Genomic DNA, 21,394 nt, shown 5'->3' on the forward strand with positions numbered 1-21,394 from the left:
TTTTCATCTGCAGGTTTTATACTCTTACCAGACAAATATTATAGAAACCTTTGGCCTTCAGAACCCGTGTTTTTTGAGATTTACATTGTATATGATTATGACCATCAAATTAATAAATGCTACCAACGCCTAAACGTTCCGCCTTTATGCTTTGCAATTTACACAAGCTGAAACAAATCACTTTAAAATAGCTGTCCTTCAGCATCTGATCCTATTACCTGTTAACTATAGGAATTATATATTTAAATGTAAAAAATTTATCAAGACATGTTTAATTTTTCATGTTTGCACACAGCACATCGCTTTACAATTGAACTAACCCCATTACCAATAAAACGAACTCGGCCAAAAACCGTATCCTTCGGTACTAAAATAAAAGAATTACACTCTTACAGCATTCATTCATGATTATCTAGTTATCTATATGAGAATTCAACTAATAGCAAAAAGTGAGATATTTATTCAAGAAATAAAAATTTCTTATAATATTGTGTATCTTTCGATATATATACTATAACTTACATAATATTATTGTTTGTATAAACATAGGCTATATATATAATATACAGAGAGATACACACTACTAAAAATTACATATTTCACAAACAAAACACACGAACCAAAACTTATATTTCTTCCACACCCCAAATTAAAATTTTTACGGAAGTAGTCGTCTCAGTTCACTTTACAAACAATTTAGTTACAAATATGTACGAAAAAGGTTTCTCTGGTACAAAATGGTTTAAGATACTATTTAAAGCATGCTTTTGAGCAATGTATTCTATACTGATGAAGAATATTATATTGATATTAAAACCAAATGGATAAATAATTTATTAGATGTTTATCAGGTATTTTCTCTACCTATACTTTTTTTTTCTTTGGGTGGGGTTCCATCAACATGGCAGGATTTAAGTTTGAAGCCTAGATAGAGAAGAAAACCTTTTTTACTCAAGCATATTTAATCATTTATATTGTTGGTGTATATTAGTGAACAAACAATTGGCACACCTGCACTTGTGAGCTACAAACTAAGGGAGCATGATGGTGGCCGTGTCAGGATGTAAATTATAAGTAAATAAAGTGTGTGATACTGCTATTTACATAGGAAAAAATATACTGAATTCATAAATAAATAAGCTAGCACATTTATGAATCAAAAATTGTGGATCTAATGCTAGTAAATTCAAGGAGACGACAAGCGAAAAAAGGTTTGAAGAATATAAACAAAATAGCGACCAACGTGCTAACACCAGCGAAAAATAAAGTATAAATGACAGAATGAAACATATGCGCTTCAAAATGTCTATTAAGGAGATTATTTAATTTATATACTTTTACTTGCCATATTTAGTGTCGTTTCTTTTGATAATTCAATATTTATGCTTTCCGGGTAAATATTTTTGAAGATTTTGCAAAATAAATATTTACGAAATTTTCCTTGTAAAGATTAAAATTTTATTTATTTATTTTCCTAAATATAGATTTATCATGCATTATATACTTCAAAGAATCTGATTTCAATACTTTAGCTGTGGAAAATTAGATGTATTTTATACTGCTTTTGTTCATGTGATACTCCTTATTTCGGAATTAATTAATTCGAAAATACCAATATTGTTTAGTTTTTAAGATGATGGTTGTTTAAGAGGTTAGTGTTTCTCCAATATATTGCTCTGAGCACCACAAAGCTGTAGGTTTTTACTATAAATACCTGCTTATTATTTTTTTTAAATGTATTTAAAATGGCTAAGTAACATACTTCGAACCAAATTGGTTTAAAGTTTGGAGAACTAAAAAGGAAAATAAATAACTATTGTTGTTTTGTAGGTATAATAAAGATTACACAGTCAAGATTATTAAAAAAACTAAATTAATGATTTACATAAACTGGCATATGGTGTAAGAAATCAAACTCACCACCCACCTGTGAAAGTCCCGTAGACGACATGGGACCAACGCGTTTTTTCATATATTCTTCAAATGTTCGTTCATTCAGGCGTACAGTGTCTGTTTTGTTAGTTATGGAAAACTTTACGTTGAACGAAACGTGGTTAATCAAATTCTTCCCTACACGAGGCAGGTTGTGCATCACTGCAATATCTAGACAAAAAATTAAGTTAAAAAAAAATTTTTGAATCAATTTTTCAAACAGATCTTTAAATTTTCAGGAAATACACAACATGTTTCTTTTTCGTTCCAGTGCCGTACTTATGATTTAACTTGGACCATTTTGGCAATCAAGGTTATACAAGAGATTTGCTTACGAGATGATAAAACCATTTTTTAATCAACAAATAACTTAAATGTCATATTTATAGTTAAATTAAATTAAAAGAATAATAGGTGAGGTATTGACCATGGTTAAAGTCATATCGTGTCTGTGGTGTGTGTTTATTTTAGTCCACTTTAAAATAACGATGATGTTACACACCCTGGCGGTACTTCGTTGCAGAGCATGCCTACGCGCTGTAAAATGTGTTCGGTGTACAAGTGGTCGTGACAGTTTATTTCTTTGATAAGTTAAAAAATGCTAAACAAAGTTGGAATAAATTATTTTACAAGCGTTACTTACTAAACTGGTCTCAAAATGCTTGAATTTTTTACTCAAAAGATAAATTGTGAAAAACGAAAGCTGTATCAATGTGTTGAATAACTTGATTATAATTTTGTACCACTCAATAAAACTCCTCTTTTGACAATACTTTTATTTTATTTATCAAAGTCAAGCAGTAGATTTTTTTCCTTTCAAAACTTGTTTAATTATAATCATCGAAGTGATGCAGCTCGTACGATCCCGTCATCAAACGAGATATGGTTTTTGTGAACAGTGCTAAACTATTTGTAGTAAGTATACATAATCAAGTACTTAAAAATTAACTGCTGTAGTATATATTGGCCAGAGCTCGGATAGGTTCATGGTTGAGGTGACAAGGCGCCGTCAGATATCTTGGATTCTGACGTCATGGCAGCCATCTTTATATCAAAAATTAGTTTAAAACCAATAAAAATTCCTCAAAATACTTTTAAAAATTTCTATTACTACTATAGAAATGTATTTTCTGGCACAAGGTTCGCCAGGAGTTGCCGAAAGTGCCGACTGCCATCTGGGATTGTGACATCACGGGGGCCATATTGATGTCAAATAACATAAAAATTCCTCAAAATCCCACAACTTTCTAAAAAAAATTCCGATTTTGAGATGAAAAAATTCACGTTTAAAGGGAATTTTTCCATTTTTCCTTAAAAAATTCCAGAGGTTAAATGTTTTTCACATAGGCTTAATTTAAATCACGGAGGCTTAAAATTTCTCTAAGAAGCTAAAATTCCTTGAAGTGCCAAAAAAAAAACCAAGCCCCCGGGTCATGACCTTGACCGTAAACTTTAAATTCTTTAACTTTTTTACCAAAAATTACAAAAAAAAATATAAAAAAATTCTTACTTCATATGTTTAGTTAACTAATACATTTCAGATCTCGTTTCGATTCTCAGTGAAAGTAAGCAAGTAATTTATTTAATAAATTTTTAAAAATTGTTAAATATTATTTAAATAAAAATGTAATAAAAACTAGACTACATTACACTCGTCATTTTTGGTTCCGCCATTCGGAAAATTGACAGCCATCATGAAAATCCGTACATTTTATAGAAATTCGAGAAAAATTTAAAAATAAATAAATTAAATTTTAAAAATAAAACTAACTTGCATCTTATAGTATTCAGTTTGAACCCGGTGAGGGAATGAAACTATGACTACAGTTATATGTCTCATTACGAAAAAAAAACATGCATAGATTGTATTGTCAAGAATAACCGGGAACACGCGAAGAAGACCAACAAAATATTATCACTAATAATCAGGAGTACATGGAACACCAACAGAAGTCTTGCGAAATTCATCTGTTAAATTTATACATATGATTACATTTATATATGTTTATACATATGAATATTTGTAACATATATTTTGATGCTAAGCATATTATTAATGTTTTATGCATGCTATATATGCTATATATTGTCTAAATGTAACATTCACTGATATGGATTTTCTAAGAATTAGTTTGGTTTTCTCGTGTGTTCCTGATTATTCTTGTTAGGATTTTTGTTGGTGTTCTCCGTGTGCTCCTAATTATTCGTGACTATATTTGTTCGTCTTCTCCTGTGTTCCTGGTTATTCCTGGCAAAACAATATCTGCAAGTTTTTTTTTGGTAATAAAACATGGAATTGCTGGATTCCTGTTTCTGAATTAAAACTAATATTATTTAAATCAGGTGAAATCCAAACAATAATGAATTTGAACTTAAGGGATTGCTTGGTCTTAAAATCTGAGAAATACTATAATATAAGACGATTTCCTTTCCCCTTGAGGTTAAGTGAAGCCCTCCTTTTGCGATCGCGAGTGATAATCCCGATTCCACATAAAAACAGTTACTGCCCATACAACATAGCATGTGGTGACAACTACTGGCAATAATAGGAACTACTTTCAACAAGTGTTTTTGCAAGATATAAATTCAGTCTTACTGCTGCTGTATTGATACATTGTAGCTAGTTGTAGCCATGTAGCCTCCTAGCCTTGTAGAATTGTAGACATGTAGTCTCATAGCCTCATATAACTATAGCTTCGTATCGAAGTTTCTTTATAAACTTGTAGCCATTTAGCCTTGCGGCCATGTATCCCTATAGCCTTGTAGCCATGTAGCCATTTGGCCTCGTATGAGGTATCCTTGTAGTCACGTAGCCGAAGTAGCTTAATGCCACTGTAGTCAAATGCTGTTTTAGCCATTTGAGATTGTAACACGATGGAGCAAAATGCATCATATCCTACATCATATACTACCGATCGTATCCTACTAATAAAATCGTATTCTACCACATTCTGCTATCGTATCCTACAAATGGGCTCTTATCCTACTGAGTTTAATGTTCGTGCAAATGTACATCCTTTTCGTTAAATGTCCGTAATTAAGTATGCAGTTTTTGCAACATTATAAAGCATACCTGATGGCCTGGCCGTGAAACATATATGTACAACGATCTGAGTACCTCGAGAACCATCATTTATTTGACTATAGATAAGTACATAAGGCAATGCTGCAGCATCAGGTAAACTTGCTGGTCTGGTCGTTAACCATACAACTGCGTGGAATGATGTATCATTAGCCTCGTCAATTTTTCGACTGCGAACAAAGTGCATGACCTGGTGCTACATTATCAGGCAAGTCTGGCGTTTGGTCATGAAATTTTTGATCACATTGAAAACACGAGTACATCTGGCCCTGTTATTATCATGAATGCAAACAGAATACATGGCGTAGAGCTACATTATCATATAAGTCCTGTGTCACGGCCGTGAAAGGCCCTACTGCGTGAAACTATAAGTGTTCCAGTAGCGTCGTCATTATCGTGACTGCAAATAGAGTTAAAATCAAAGTGCTACAATATCAGGGAAGTCTGCATTCCAGACTAAAACACCTGACTACGTACAACGAGTGGTGTAAACCTAGTCACATCGTTATACTGACAACAGATAAAGTGCATGATGCAGTACTACATTATCAGACATGCCCGGCGGTTCGGTGGTGAAACACCTGACTGCATGGGATAATCTTGAGTACAACTGGTCCCAACGTATAGAAAGTGCAGTCCTTTTTGTCAAAAGTGTGTCATTTTATTGAATGTATTTCCTTTTTTATTAAACATTTGTCCATAGTGATTTTTTTATTTTAATTTGTGTTCTGTATGTGTCCTTTTTGATGAAAGTATGTCCAATGTGTGTCCTTTTTAATATATGTGATCATTGAGTGTACTTTTGTCGAATATGTGTCCTGTGTTTGTCCTTTTGTCAAAAATTTGTCCTTCTGTCTGTAATTTTTGAGAGAGAAAAACAGTATCCAAATGTGTGTCTTTTTGCGAATGCTGGTCCAGTGTGTGTCATTTTGGTCGAATGTGTGTCCAGTGTTTGTCCTGTTTACGAATGTGTGTCAATCGTGTGTCCTATTCGTTGATTATGCGTCGTCAAGTCTGGAATCAGTACTGATGACTTAATGGTAGATAAATTCTTGGTCCTGTTGTAAGCGTAAAGAATTTTTCAGGGATTTTTATTGTTATAGTAGGCGTGATAGAATCTTAGTTGGTTTATTTTCTTGTAACAGATTATATCCATACCTATGGTTTGATTGCTTAGGGACTCTTGTCTTGTCTGCTTGAAACACATAAATTCTGTTTTTATATGTATATAAGGTATCGCGGAAGAATTTCCCGAGGTTCGGATAATTTTGGTCTATACGCCTGGCATTAGACATGACCTGCCCACATGGTTCGGAGACATTTGCTCTATATGCCTGACATTGGAGATTTCTTGGTTCAAATTTATACTGAATGCAGCAGCATTGATAGCGACGGATATTCCAATTAAAGTTGTACCATCGTCACTGACAGCACTAAATGAGACTTTAACATGTGCTGTGTCTTCAGCTGTAGGAAAATCTATAACCAAGGAAGCAACAACTTTTGGTGTGCTATTGTACCTACTGTAACAGGAAAAAACTTGAAAACTCACGATTATGTAAAACACGGTTGTAATAATAACTCTGAATGCATTAAATATGATGGTAACATGTGTTGTAGCCAGCTTATGCTCTAGGGAAAATTGGAAAGATACATAAGGAATTTTGATGGTCTGATTGCTCATTCATCAGGACCAAACTGTAGCCAATTTGGCCAAGACATATTTATACATTTTGAGTGGAAGGCATCATGAATAAAAAGGCAATATCTTTAACGAAACTAAACACTCTAAGCTCTGGGCTAAATGTGGTAATCAAATATATTGTGGAAATGCCCGGAAATTACGTACCAAGATATGCAAAATTAACTATTTTTAAACCAAAATAATATTTTTGCATTGAGCAACGAACAGAGGATGAAAATCTATCCAAAGGGTCAATATTTTGAAAAGTAATATTTTTGATTAATTTTTGAGTTTTATCCTAATTTCTAGGTTAATAGCTACATAATTTAAAGATGGCAGCCTAGATAGCTGACAAGATGGCGGATTTTATGCCAGTCTGGAAGTAAATACTACTGCGCTCCAGTGGGTAAAAAATTAATCTAATACGGTAGCAGTGCCCTCTAGCAGACGATGTGTGTTCTATGTGATACTAGCGCTCCTCGTATAAAGTATTGAAAAAATTTGGCGTCAGCGCTCTCTAGCTGATGACGTTTTTACTAGGTACTGGTGGACGTAATATATTCCTTCATTTTAGTGGTGGGGGGTCAGTTTGCTGATAGTCTCCGTGGAGAAAGTAATCCATAGCAATTTTTAATAGAATGGCCTCACCTGTTTCAAACCCAGGGCTCCAAGTTACATTACATAAGGTTTTTTTTAGTTATTATTTGATTAAAATTGTTATCAAATAATTTTTTATAAATTTTAAAAATTTTCACGATTTTATTTGATAATTTAACGGATTATGAAGATGGTGGATGTGATGTCATACTTTCAAAATGGCAGAAAGTTTTAGAATTCAAAATTACGGATGTGATGTCAATATTTTATATGGCAGAATGTTATAGAATTCAAAATGTCAGTTACAAAAAGGCCACAAAGTTTAAGGTCAAGGTCAAAGGTCGGCTCCAGAGGCTTATTGGAGACTGTTAAATAGGTAATTTAAGCTCATTGGGGACATTTCAAGCCTTCAAGATGTTTGAGAGGGTTAAAATGGGAAATGTTTTCTGAAAATGGGAAGTTTTCCCGGAAATAGGGAAAATGTTAGGAATTTTGAGTCATTTTTGAGGAATTTTGAGGAATTTTGGACTCCAATATGGCCGCCGTGACTTCATAATCCAAGTTAATGGACGGTACGTCGGCACCTAAACCTTGAACCTGTCTGAGTTCCGGCTAATATATACTACTACAGTCAATTTTTAATTCCTTGAGTATACTACAAAGGGTTCTGAACTGTTCACAAAAATATCTCGTTTGATGGAGCTATCGTACTAGTTGCAACACTACGCAGATTATAATTGTGTATTCTACTTAAAATACATTTTAGTTTACATTATGTTTGTTGTTATTGTCGTGGCATACTTGATCTGAAGTTAAATGAATTTTAAAATATATTTTTTTAATTTTTCATTTTACATTTGTACATAAAATTCTCAGTTAGTGCATATCATGTACCTATGGTGTAAGATGAACAAAGAATGTCATATGCAAACAATTTATGTAGTATAGCATTGTGTAAATTTCTGGGTGTTGAAGTGTTTTCGTTCTTTGTGTAGTCGTGTTAAAGCTGAGAACACGAAAAAACTTAAATAAACTGTCAGAGCCGACATGCCATAAAGCACCAAAATGTATAGTTATTAAATAAAAACTTAATGGAGATCAATAATGAATAACTAATAGTTAAGCACAATATAGGTCAGGTTCCCTTTATTATTCAAATAGATAGAAAATAAAAATCTGCTTTGTATTTGGTGTGTTTATCGAAGTAATATTTTTTTAAGTATTTCTGGAAAATGTTGGTCATAAGGATAGAGAATATTGCAAAACACTAATTGAATTGATGCCTGTGTAACAGAAGTTCTACTAAACAAAAATTCTAAAGGCTAAAGTTCAGTCAATTCGTTGAATTATTATAGATATCGTGCGTCATTTTAAAAACAGTTTGAATTTGACTGATCTCTAGCCTATTTCTGAAGATAATAAAAATAATATTTAAGATAAAATTAAATATACCAACTATGACGGTTTATGTGCATTCAAATGTGAGTAAATAGTGTAATCAGGACTGCAGTTTTCATGGTTCAGGTATTCTTGGCCCCATAGTAAGCACAAAAAATTTGCGTATGCTTGCAATACACGGTATAGCAATCGTTAATCACTTCAAATGATGCCCGTACTGTATGTGTGATGTTCTGAGACTATACCCATGTGTTCGACATTGGTCATGTCTTGTTTGAAAGGCATGGCAAATATCTAAAAAAAAAGGCCTCATATGTTTGGCCTGTATGATTGCTGTTGGCAACACTATAAGTCATGGGGTGTATATAATGCAGCCTCCGTGGCAGGTGTTATAATATTGTGCAACATTTTTGTTTAGTCGGGGCATTTATCTTGTATAGAGAGAGGTCTTGTTCGTAGTGAGGATGATTAGTATGCTCGTTGAAACTGATAAAGAAAAGTCTGGTAAGAATTTTACATTTTGTGTTTTCACTTAGATTTCAACACCCAGGACTTTAGATGTTAATTGTTAAAATATATTTACATCCATTGAAATAATATTTAAACAACTAAATATTAAGTATTTTTAAACATCAATTATGTTTTTGCTCCGACTAGGTATCGGGAAAAGGAACAGGGAACTTGTTTTAGACGTATTACAAAATAGTTATGACTCCTGGATACAAAACTGCTGTGAATATTCTTGCCTGTGCAATCACATTCTTACAAGTATTGCTTACAGAACTGTATCACCATCAACAATTTAAATAATTAAAAATCAACTGAAAAAATTTGGTGTTCTAGCCTTGTATGATTGCATCAGAGGGATCCGAACATCATGGTAAGCACATCTTCGTCTAGGCAACAGCAAGGAGCTTCATTACTTTTTACCGATCACGCAAATCATGTCTATTTAACTCATGCATCATTTGTTGTACCAGAGGGAGGCTTAACGAATTACTGTATATTTGTTGCGGAAGAATTGTCGAAGTGACTGCTTTTTTGCCGTATTTTCTGGGTTTAACTCCGACGCATGTAACACAAATTTTCTGTCATAAATATTAAGTTTAAAGGCTAGTATTTATTCTCATTATATTTTTCGTGCTTTGAAATTACTCTATCAAGTATCTTATGAGTTATCAGTTATAATTCCAACAAATTTGTGTACTCTTAGATGAGCTGGCTGGGGTCAGTGTAACTGAGAGCCTCGTTCTAATATCTGGCTGCGGCAGCGTTTATTGCAAATCCTTCAACTCTGGAGCGTAGCACGCAGCAGACCCCAGGTCTCGTTCAGCCAGCCTCTGGCTCTAGCATCGTTAACTTTTTAAATCTTCGAGCAAGCATGCTTGAATTAAGGTTGTTTGGTCATTCGAATGTGAATTCCTTTGTATGTACTTGTATATTTGTAGACAAAGGCCTACCTGAGGCAAGAAAAAATAAGCAATAAACAACATAGTAGCAGGTATGCCGGAGGTAGGTATCCAAACAAGGTACTAAATCAATAAAATGACAATATTAGAAATAAAGAAACTTTTTAAATAAATATTTTTTTCTTTAAAATTTGGGAAACTTATAAGACTTTCAAAATGGTGGTCTATATTCCTTATGAAATGACGGACGCTATAATAGTTTATATTCTGGTGAATGAAATTAGTGTGGTCTAGCGGATAAAAAGTAAACCAATATGGGGTTAGCGTGATCTAACAGACAAGCAATACCAAGATGACGGCTAAAATGGCTGCCGTGACGTCAGAAGAGTGGAACTAATATACGGTTTGATATAGGTGGTAGGAGTTGAGCAATAACGAAAAATAGCAATAATTTACCTGGTAAATATTGCTGAGTAATGATGTAAATTATTTTACAAGTTCATTCTGCAGGAATTGAACCCCGTACCTCTGAAATTGGCATTATTACGTTTATTATTTAATATTTTTTCATGCTTTTAAATTTCTTTTATAAATTTTTTACAAAATTTACTATGGCAAGTTCTTACAGGGGACGCATAACTAGGTGGTGTAAGAATTACATTATATTTAAATATTTTTAAAAATATTTTTAGGGAATTTTTTTTTAAATTTTAGTAAAAACAAAAAGGGGGTGTCAAATTTCACTTACCAATCTAATAACTGGCAGGAAGAGGTTCTAAATGCAAAGCCATGACCTCAGAGGATTGAATTGAAATTTTTTCGCAGGTTTTTAAGCCTCTGCAGACATTTCAAGCCACCGGCATTCGGAGAACAAAATAGAAAATTTTCCCTCAAAATGGGAATTTTTCCTTCGAAAATTTGTGATACCTTAAGTATTTCCGAAGATTTAGGGTATTTTTTTTTGGGGGGGGGGGATTTCTAAGGAATATAGAACTTTTAAAGTCACAAAATTGGCAATCGTAGCTCCGGTCATTGACCCGCACATGCACTACAGCATATATCCAAGACTGTTGGTAGTGAGACAATTTAATTATCTCTGTATTGGCCTGGTATGGAACAAATTACCGGGATCGATCAAATAAATTAGTATATTAAAAAATATAATTTTAAATTCAAATCTTAAAGTTTTTCCGAATAATTTGGTTGATAATTATTGTGGCAGAGATGGCCGACAATATAGCGGACACTAAAATAAGTGAAGTTCTGGTACTTGACACTAGTGTCCTCTGGCGGGTAACAAGTGAAGCTAGATGACGATCGACACTAGTCCACTGCAGCAGACGAAAAGCTAATCCAACATGGCGGCCAATATGACTACAATGACGGCACACTAGCGGGGGTAATATAAGTCTGCTATGATTGTGTTAGGGGTTTGTTTGTGCAATGGCGTATAGCAATCAGTCACCTGGAAAATGTGGTGGAGTAAGGATGAGGCAGTTTTTTGTAAGAGCATCCATCGGCAATATAAACAAATATCTCCGAAATCATTTATATAAGCTCGCTATTTTAGTCAGATATATTTATTATTTGTTATTCACTTTTTTAATAATTTTTAATAAATATACCTCATCGAACCAGACAGTGAACTCAAAACTTGATAGTATATAAATTACCTTCTATTTAATTATTTATTTTAATAATTTTGTCTGAGTTTTAAGGTAAAAGTGTAATTAGAGTGTCAAATTTCACTTGACGTGCCAATTTTAACCTGAGGTGTCACATTTTAGGGTTAGAGGTCAAGGTTCAAGGTCAAAGTCAAGGTTAAGGTCTTGGGCATCCAATATGGCGGTCCCCAGGCTCCGGTCATAGACCACTGCCACAGCCTTATACATTCACTACACGTCCCATTTACACACTATAAATATATATACACACATACATACATATACACGCTTATTTTCGAACGAATTATAATTTAGTGTATTTAATTTAAAGTGTATTTATTGCTGCTAAATCTCTCATTAGCTAATCTTACAAAACCCACCACTGCCGAAAACGCCACGTAAAAGCAATTGTTGTACTGGCTATGTTAAAATAGCTGCTGTACTAGTCAACAGGGGAAAGGTGATGTGGAAGGGAGGAAGGATATATCCCCATTATCATCCACCGAAATTCTCAGAATTCCTATAAAAAATCTATCATTCCCACCAACAAACAGTGGGCGTAGAGGATCTAGTCCCTACGTTTTCGTGGCACGTAAAACTGCTACTTTCACGTGCATAGTACAGTAGCTACTTTCACGTAGCAAGTACCCTTTTAGTTAGCACAAAAATGTTATATTTGCTGGATTGCTAATTACTTACCATGTTTTTGTAGATGTTCAGCTGGGCCAATCCCAGAAAGCAGTAGTATTTGAGGAGACTGCACTGCTCCAGCACACAGTATAACTTCTTTTCGAGCAATCACTCTTCTCAGTTTTCCATCTTTTTCGTATTCCACACCAAGTGCCATTTTCTTTTCTTTGTCCACTAAAACTTTGGTCACCTGAAAACACAATGTATCAAAAACTTTTAAAGTGCACCTGTTATTTAATGATAAACACATGAAGGACGACTTTCGGGGCGAAAATTTTTATTTATCTAGTACAAAATATTCTATAATACAGCAGGTTTAACAGTGAGTGCAAGCTTTAACAAACATTTAACCGTAACATGGGGTAAAAAATTTGTACCTCTCGCTAATATAGCATGTAAAATCTCAAGGTTGGAAAACTCGTTGTGCATGACTTCGACTAATATCGTCTTAATTCACTCATGAAAAAATTGGTTAAATGATAAAAATCGTGTTGCCAATTCGCAAAGAAGGTCCAAAAGTCTGTCTCTGTCTTGCATATTCTCCGCCACGTCCTGTTTTCATAAACTTTTCCTAAGCTATGCGTAGTATAGGACTGGGGCTCCTGCGGCAGTTTTCAGGCTGAGGCGGCCATCTTGATGTCAAATTTACTTTAAAAAAATCAAAAACTCTTCAAAATTAAAAAAAAAACTTATTTTGAGGGAAATATTACCGTTTTTAAAGAAACGTTTCTGTTTTATTCCCCAAAAATTCAAAAATTCCAAATTGCTAGTTCCGAAAAAAATGTATGCCGTTGGAAGAATAAAAATTCCTCATATAGGCTTAAATTCTCCAGCGACAAGCCTCCCTCAGCCGCCTAGGTCAAGACCTTGAACTAGATCGTAAACTTGAAATATTTCAATTTTTGACCAGTAAGTGCCGAAAAAATTCCCAAAAATATAAACAAAATTGTTTACTTAAAATTTTTGGTTACTTAATCCATCTCAGTCTTCAGTTCGATTTCCAGCGAGAGTAAACGTGTAATTTATTAATAAAAACATTTACAATTTTTATTTATAATTCAAATAAAATTTTAATAAAACATTTTATAACATCACACCCATTACCTTGGATTCTAGTACATTCCACTTTTTTTACATATGTCATCTTAAAAATCCATAATTTTCATCAGGAAAAATCAGGAAAAATTTTAAAATTCATAAAAAAATCATTCAATAAAATTTTAATAAAAAAACGAACTAACGTCATGAGGTCCTCGGTTCGAACCCGGTAAGATCATTCAAATAAAAATGGCGATGGATCCTTCCTCCACATATGCCACCTGCAGACTGACCTTCCACCACTACGGCCAAAGAAAATATTACATCAGCCAGTATGACGTCATGACAGCTATCTTGGGTCCGCCATAGTTTTTAGTCGTCTGGTGGAGATCGCTAACTCATTTTCGTCTGTTAGAGTGCCCTGCCGAAATATTTAGTTTAATTTTTAACCGATAGAGTGCAGTAGTAATTAATACCGTGGCGTCCGCCATCTTGTCGGCTGCCTGGAAAGCCATTTTGAAATTATGTAGTTATTTAGGTAGAAATTCAGGAAATATTCCAAAAATTTTCTAAAAAAATAGCTTACTAAAATGATTGTTTTTATCGATATTCGACCTCGGTTCGAACCTTGATAGTTTTCTTATAAGGCGATGCGAGTCCTTTACATGCCCTGACAAGTGTTTTCAGAACATTTCTACATGACAGTCAATTACCATGCACTTCCACGCCAAATCTGGGCCACATAGATACCCTGTGCATGGACATTAGCTGGTGGTACATTGGGAAGACAATAAAAAAAGTTTTTCTGTTTTTTATTTTTATTTAAAAGGCGATTTACACTCTGGATAGTGTTTGCAGTAGATAAAATAAGTTCTTGTGCCATAAGAAAGCGCACACTTTTCCAGATCAGTCCTAAATTAATTTTCATATATTTGAGGTTGCAATATAGGAAATGGCCTTCTTGACCTTGACATACCTCAATGTCGAGACATACCTCTTCTCCTTGAAATAAATGCGGGATAAGCTAGCGGAAGATGTCGTTGATGAATTTGCGATCATTTCTCACACGCACACACCTCATCAAGCACTTTGGGATCGTAGGATGGTGCCAGTGCCGCCACGAACACTGGATGGAACTCGCCCACCGTCGTGGCTGTGGGTCAGCTGACTCGGCACCACTCCGTTTCAAAAATTGAATTTAAAAAGTAAAAAAAAAATGCACACCCCAAGAGTAGTGAAATGTACAACAATAAAAACGTGAAAGACAAGTTCTGAGACTTTATAAAAAAGACTTGGAAATTTACAGAGCATCCGACATAACGTATATTGAAAACATGTATTGACTGCTCATGGTGGGTTCCCTTTACCCGATAATTTACATTCTGCAAGTGCGTAGGGAAAAATTTTCCACCAATAAATAACAGGCAAACGATGTTACCTTTAAAAGACCCGCTTAATTACCATTTACTTTAAACATTTGTTACTTTCTTGTTTTAAACTAGCTATAAAAATTGTTTTTTTGAACTTTGTTGTACGTATACATTGCTGACATACTTTACAAGTAAGCCATGCATTATTACCATTGAGAACATGTTGATGTGCAGGTTTTTCCTATGAAGTATTGGGTGAAGGTATGCACGAGAAAGACTGAGTCGTAAACCATCCCTTGTTGTCGCTTGTGCAATTGTGAAACCCAACTGATTCTTTCCATTTAGATCTCCGTATGTATCATAGCCCATCTCTTTGGCTCCCGCCATGATAGAATGCGCTATTTGTGGCTGATCACGAAAACGTTGCACTGTAAGATATCCTCCAGTCTGATGATAGGCAGGCTGAAAAATTAACATTAGTTGATAAAACAAATGTTACAACTTACGTGACCATTACCAAAACCTTCCATGTCCATTCAGCAATATTTTACAAAAATCACAAAAAAACTCTCGTGTCCAAACAAAGCAGTTTATAGTTTTGTTTTGAGGTGTTATTTAAAACACATATATAGTTAGCTTAGTTTAACACAACTAAAAAAAGACAGCAATAATGAAATAAAAAATGGGTGCGTGTACTTATGTACGCGCGTGAGAAGTTATACTTCTTTGGATTCATTAAAAAATAGTTTTTAATTGTATGCAAATAATTAATTACAATAAAATAACAAAAGGGCTGGAAAAAGATAGTCAACACTGTCAATAAAGTTCAGTTTAAATTTGAAAAATTAAATAAATAAAATTTAGAGAATAATAAATATATGACATAATCTGTACTAAATATTATAATATTCTTAATTTTAAGTATTTATTATTGATTATTTAATATTTTAAAAGAAAATAAATAAATTTTATAATAAATTCAAAAATTTAATTTTTGGTTATTCATTTTTTAATTTTTTATATTTTCTTAATTTAATATTCACTTTTCATTTTTATCAAAAAATGTTTTCATTAAATTTGTTCATTTATTTTTATAAATATTTTTTATTTATTCAATTTAATAATAAATATTAAAAATTATTATTTTAATTTTATGTTCGATTTTAATTTTAATCACAAATTTTTTATTAAATGTTTTATTAAATAAATTTTTTTATTTTGTAAATATTAATTAACCAATAATAAATATTTAACATTAATAATTTAAAAATGTTTAGTATTAATTATATTAAATAATAATATTTTAATTTATACCAATAAATAATACATACCGATAGTTAACCTCAATTATATTGGAGCACTTGAAAAAGTATAAAGGCACAATTTTTTTTCACTAATATTTACGAATAGTAAATAATATTAATCAAAATATTCAATTTAAATCACTACTGAATATAATTTATTAGCACATATATAATTCGCACTTGTATGAAACTAAAACACGTGTTGTGAATGTAGAAACTAGAAACATGTGGATAAATATTATAAATATGAAAACAGTGATCATAGGCGACGAGTGTGCCAACATGCGCGGCTAATAGAGGTTCTATTTATATTTTGTTGGTAGCTTTTTTTCGAGACTTAATGAGCAATTTAGCAGGCAGCCTCAACCTGTTAATTTTGTGTTAGTGATGCACGCGCATCTTAAAATTTTACTCTCACAACTTTTTCATAACGCGCCTAAAGAAATATAACTTCAAAAATTTACGGGAACTGTGCACTCAGAAATCGCATATATTTTATTGCTTTGAAAATTATAATATAAAAAAAATCCTCTTGTTTGTCAGGCGGTGATCAGATAACGTGTTTTTGAGATACAACGAAGGAAAGTATAGCTAGTGACGTCATAGTAGCCAAATCGTCCAACCCCTGCGGTTAGCCAACGTTACTGCGGTGTTCCCTCTGAACGCCTGGTGCTGTTGAACAAAGAATACTGTACGGTGGAGAATTACGTGAATTATTTTGTTTATTAAAGTTGCATAATTATTTTAACCTAAGATAAATAACAACAAAACTGCACCAGTAGAAAGAGTGATGTGTAATGTCACAATGTCAAGCATAACATAGCTGATGATGGTTTCTAGAAAAGACTGCCTCACCTGTAAAGTGATTCTGCTCTTTAAGCCGGCCATCTCCGATTCCCACCATCTGGCTGAGCCTGGAAACCAACGAAGTTTTCGTCAGGTTCCGGAAAACGAAATCGAAGCTTGAAGAACTACGCAGGGCGGGATTACTACTCTATTTCCTTGTCCAAAATCTTTCCAATCATTTACTTAATATGGAAAACTGTTTACAAGAGGTTAGAATGATTGTGGCTTCCGCCAGTTATAAGTTTTATTTATTATACGTAATATTGTATTTTACTTATGGGACACGATGATTAACGAATATGATTAAAGAGCCAAGGACATGAATTTATTATGTTTATATAAAATTAGACTGTCTAATACAACAGAAACGTTAAATCATTTACATAAATTAAAGTGAAACTAAGTGGGAGGGAATCTTCAGCGACATTCGTTGCATTATGCCAACTTACTACCTGAACTACAGTTTATCCCCAATTGTGCTCTAACTGTCCGAATCTCGCGGCTGCTGAGGTACGTATGGAACCTCCTGGGTGCGGCGTCGGGCTGCGGCTTCTTGCCGCTACCTGGTAGGCCTCGCCGGCCCGCCCGCTCTCGTGGCTGAGAGGACGAAGGCGAGGCTCTTGTTTACGGACGCGTGCCCTGTGTTTACCAGCTCCAGCACACGCCGAGGATCATTACCTCCTGGTGACTTACCTGGCGGCCCGCGCTTTCTACTTCGCCTCGCAACACAGCGGACCACCACACATTCAAACTAAGTCAAGTCCTCGGAAACCACAGTTCTTTATTTGTGCCAGTGAATGACGAAATATTAGCCAAGTTTACGGATTTAGCACTAATTCCCCCCCCCCCCCCAAAAAAAAAAATCTGTAATGTTATAGATATTTTGGTTCATTTAATATGTACGTGTTTCACATTTTTATTTTCCTTAACTACTTACTTGATTTCTTAACAAACTGTACTTAATTCTTAAAGAACATCACAACTCAACTGTGTCGACATAACACAAAGATTTTCTTGATCGCCCTTTTATATTTACGTTGTTATCTATATACTGCTCTTCATCATTGATTTCAGCATAGTCGTTACTGGCTCTGTTAAAACTTTTGACATCCTTATATATATATATATATATAAAATGATACACTTTATAGAATACTATATAGAAATAAATAAAGTTCAAGAAACTTATATTACAACACAGATCTAGGAAGTAAAAAATACAGGACTAGCTCATGCCTAATTCTGTACAGTAAAATTATTAGTGAGAATGTTATCTAGGCCATATGGCGAACCGTCACGCTACATTGTCTCATAAGTGTTTCTGGCTTCTAGCTTCTTATATCTCATTATCCTCCGAAGCTTGCAATGGCCTTAGTTCTCACAGTCACATAGCTGATGACATCTTGGTATTTAAAGAATACATTCTTTAAGTGATATGAGTTATTTCCCGTTATGTTTCTTTAAACCTCGTTGCTTTATGTCTTTTGGGTAGACAACTGCAATAGGAAACCCACTGCAGCTACACTTGTATTTTCCATTATATTCTTAAAACTCGTAGTAAAAATATTCTAGATTGTCCATGTGAACGAATAAATTTGTTCGCTTTAGATCAGCGATTGTAAATCATTAAAAAAAATTACTATACCGCAGTTGACGGCTTTCTCACATTCGTTGTTCTTTACACATATTATAAAGAACTGAAGTTACTCCCTACACAACGCCACCACATGTTAGTGCCAGCAACCAGTAATGATATATTATATTGTTTTGCAATCCTAGTTTTTTAGGCTAATTTAAATTTTTGGTTGCTAAACTTGTAGTGGATATTAAAAACTGATGGACTGAATTGGGGTGCTCTGTCCTATCAAGGTTGTATATTCTTTTGTGCCGACAGCTTAACAATATTTTAAAATCCTTCACTAGTTGATTTTTTCTGCCTAGTCATAGTCTTTCCTTTCCTCTTGTATAAATACTTTCTTCTTTTCGAAGTCCTTGATTCTGAAGATGCATAACTTAGGATTCTGTTTTTTGGCGTTTTTAAAATAAGTATGATACAACAGAGTGTTTACTATACGAGTAGGTTTTAGTTTTTCATTTGGTAAAAATTCACACTTAAAATGATTATTATTCATTAAAAAATGTTTTTTTGAAATATTTAAAATACACTTTAAGCTAATCTTTTTCGTTACTTTAATATTAGTAATATTACTAAGACTTTTTTCTTCTGTTCCCAATGTTTGTTGAATTTTTCCTTTGGTAATTAAATTACATTCGAAAATGTCTGGTAGAAAGAAAAAAGAAGTGTATTTAAAGTTCTCGCTTTTGTTCTAACGCCCATAAATATAAGACTGCATTATTTCTGAAAACAATTAATAATTGCATAACTTTATGTACACGAGTACAGAAAACTATAAATAAATTATATATTAAGGAAATGTAGAAGATTTAAATGAATAGGATAAACGAGACAGCGTAGCTAAATTAACCGCTCATGCAAGCGGCCAGATGAGTGTATCACAGAGGGTGTGGCTACTATGACGCCAAACGATCATTTTTCCCTCCATATCTCGCGATTAAACATGCACGATACCACAAAAAATCACTCTTCTTTTTACACGCCTAACTTTTGTATGGAAGCGTGTTAATTTTTAGATGCACTACACTTTTAAAAATATAAGTGGATTGTAATCAGTTTTGGTATATCTTGTTGGACAAAGAGAAAGCTGTAGCAATGCTAATTTACCTACTGGAGATTTGAAAGGTTAAAATAATGTAAATACATGATAATAGTATAGAATAGGGCAAGCTGGGACACGGTTCTGGGTGTGGTGTGTGGTGGGGTCAATGACCGACCGAGCTCTGACGTCACATCCATTTCTGATGTCACGACGGCCATCTTGGATGACCTTGACCTGAACTTTGACCTTGACCTTGACCTTCGAATTTAACCAGAATTCCTCAAAATTTGCCAAAATTTCTAAATTTGCCAAAATTTCAAAATTTGCCAAAAATTCCCAAAATTTTCATTTTTTTTAAATAATCCCGCCAAAAAATCTAAAAAATTCCACAATTCAAAAATTAGGATTATGAAAACCTCAAAATACTTTTTGCCTTAGAACGAACACAAGTGCCTAAAAGAGACTTAAGCATCCAAGTCTAAAGCCTCCGATAAGCCTCTGACGTCACCTAGGATTTTGACCGCCATCTTTGATTATGACGTCATCGTTGCAATTTCGCATTATGGCCGCCATCATGAAAATCCGTAATTTTTATGTTAGAAAATCGGGGGAAATATTAAAATTTATAAAAAATATTAATCTATCGAATTTAATAATAAAAATTTAATAACAATTATTTTTAAAAAATTATAAAAAAAATGTACACTTACGTCATGGAGCTCGGAATCCTCGGTTCGAACCCAATGAGGGCAAAAAAAAATGACGACGACCGAACTTCCTCCACGGAAGCCGCTGTCAGACTGACCTCCCACCACTTATTTCAAGGTATATATATCGTCAGCAAGTATGACATCATGTCCACCAACTTGAAAATCTATATTTATTATCCGATTTTAATGAACATTTTTTTTTAATTTATAAAAAAAAATTAATAAAAAAAATATTTAAAAAACAGTTGCATGTTTCGTTACGACTGCCATCTTGAAATTCCGTAATGTCAATGCTAGAAATGCCGAAAAAATTCGAAAAATTTGCCTACTTCAAATGTTTAGTTATTTAAACGATTTCGGTAGTCGGTTCGATTCCCGACGAGAGTAAACCAGTAATTTATTAATATATTTAAAAAATTCTCAATGAAAAGTAATAAAAACGTTTTACGACACACCCGACATTTGGAATTATGTCACCACTATGTCATTTTCGTTACGGACGCCATTTTGAAAATCTTTAAAAACTATCCGATTTTAAAGAAAGAAAAAGTTCAAAATTAATCAAAAAATTCACTTATTAGAATACTGATTGATCAGAGCGATTGTCGTCCTTGGTTCGAAACCGGTAAGAGCAAAAAAAAAAAATACGACAGATCCTACCTTCACTGAAGCCACCTAGACTGACCTCACACCACCAATACTAAAGTATATATCGTCAGCTGGTATGAAGTCATGACCACCATATTGCCTTCATCTGCTGGTTTCAACCATCTTGTTTTCGTCTGCTATAGTGTGCTATGTTAGTATAATTTTCTGTTCACCATACCTTTGTCCTCGACTGTTGACATTGAACTTTGACCTTGACCTTGAACTATGACCTTGACATTTGATCTTTACCTTGAAATTTGACCTTGACCTTGAAATTTTGACCTTGACCTTGAAATTTTGATTTTGAGCTTGAAATTTGACCTTGGCCTTGAAATATGACCTTG

At 33.7% G+C, this 21,394-nt stretch overlaps 1 protein-coding gene across 1 annotated transcript in view; it reads right to left on the bottom strand.

Moving 5' to 3' along the window:
- Positions 1 to 21,394, bottom strand: part of LOC134528912 (glucose dehydrogenase [FAD, quinone]-like) — an 81,791-nt gene that overhangs the window by 23,929 nt on the left and 36,468 nt on the right. Inside the window, exons 4-6 of the mRNA XM_063362578.1 lie at positions 15,075 to 15,326; positions 12,466 to 12,646; positions 2,006 to 2,103 (exon numbers count right to left, since the gene is read on the bottom strand). Of these exons, the coding sequence (XP_063218648.1) occupies positions 2,006 to 2,103; positions 12,466 to 12,646; positions 15,075 to 15,326 (531 nt within the window). The remainder of the gene's footprint in view (positions 1 to 2,005; positions 2,104 to 12,465; positions 12,647 to 15,074; positions 15,327 to 21,394) is intronic.

This window comes from Bacillus rossius, chromosome 2 (genome assembly GCF_032445375.1).
Source record: "Bacillus rossius redtenbacheri isolate Brsri chromosome 2, Brsri_v3, whole genome shotgun sequence".
NCBI lineage: Eukaryota > Metazoa > Arthropoda > Insecta > Phasmatodea > Bacillidae > Bacillus > Bacillus rossius.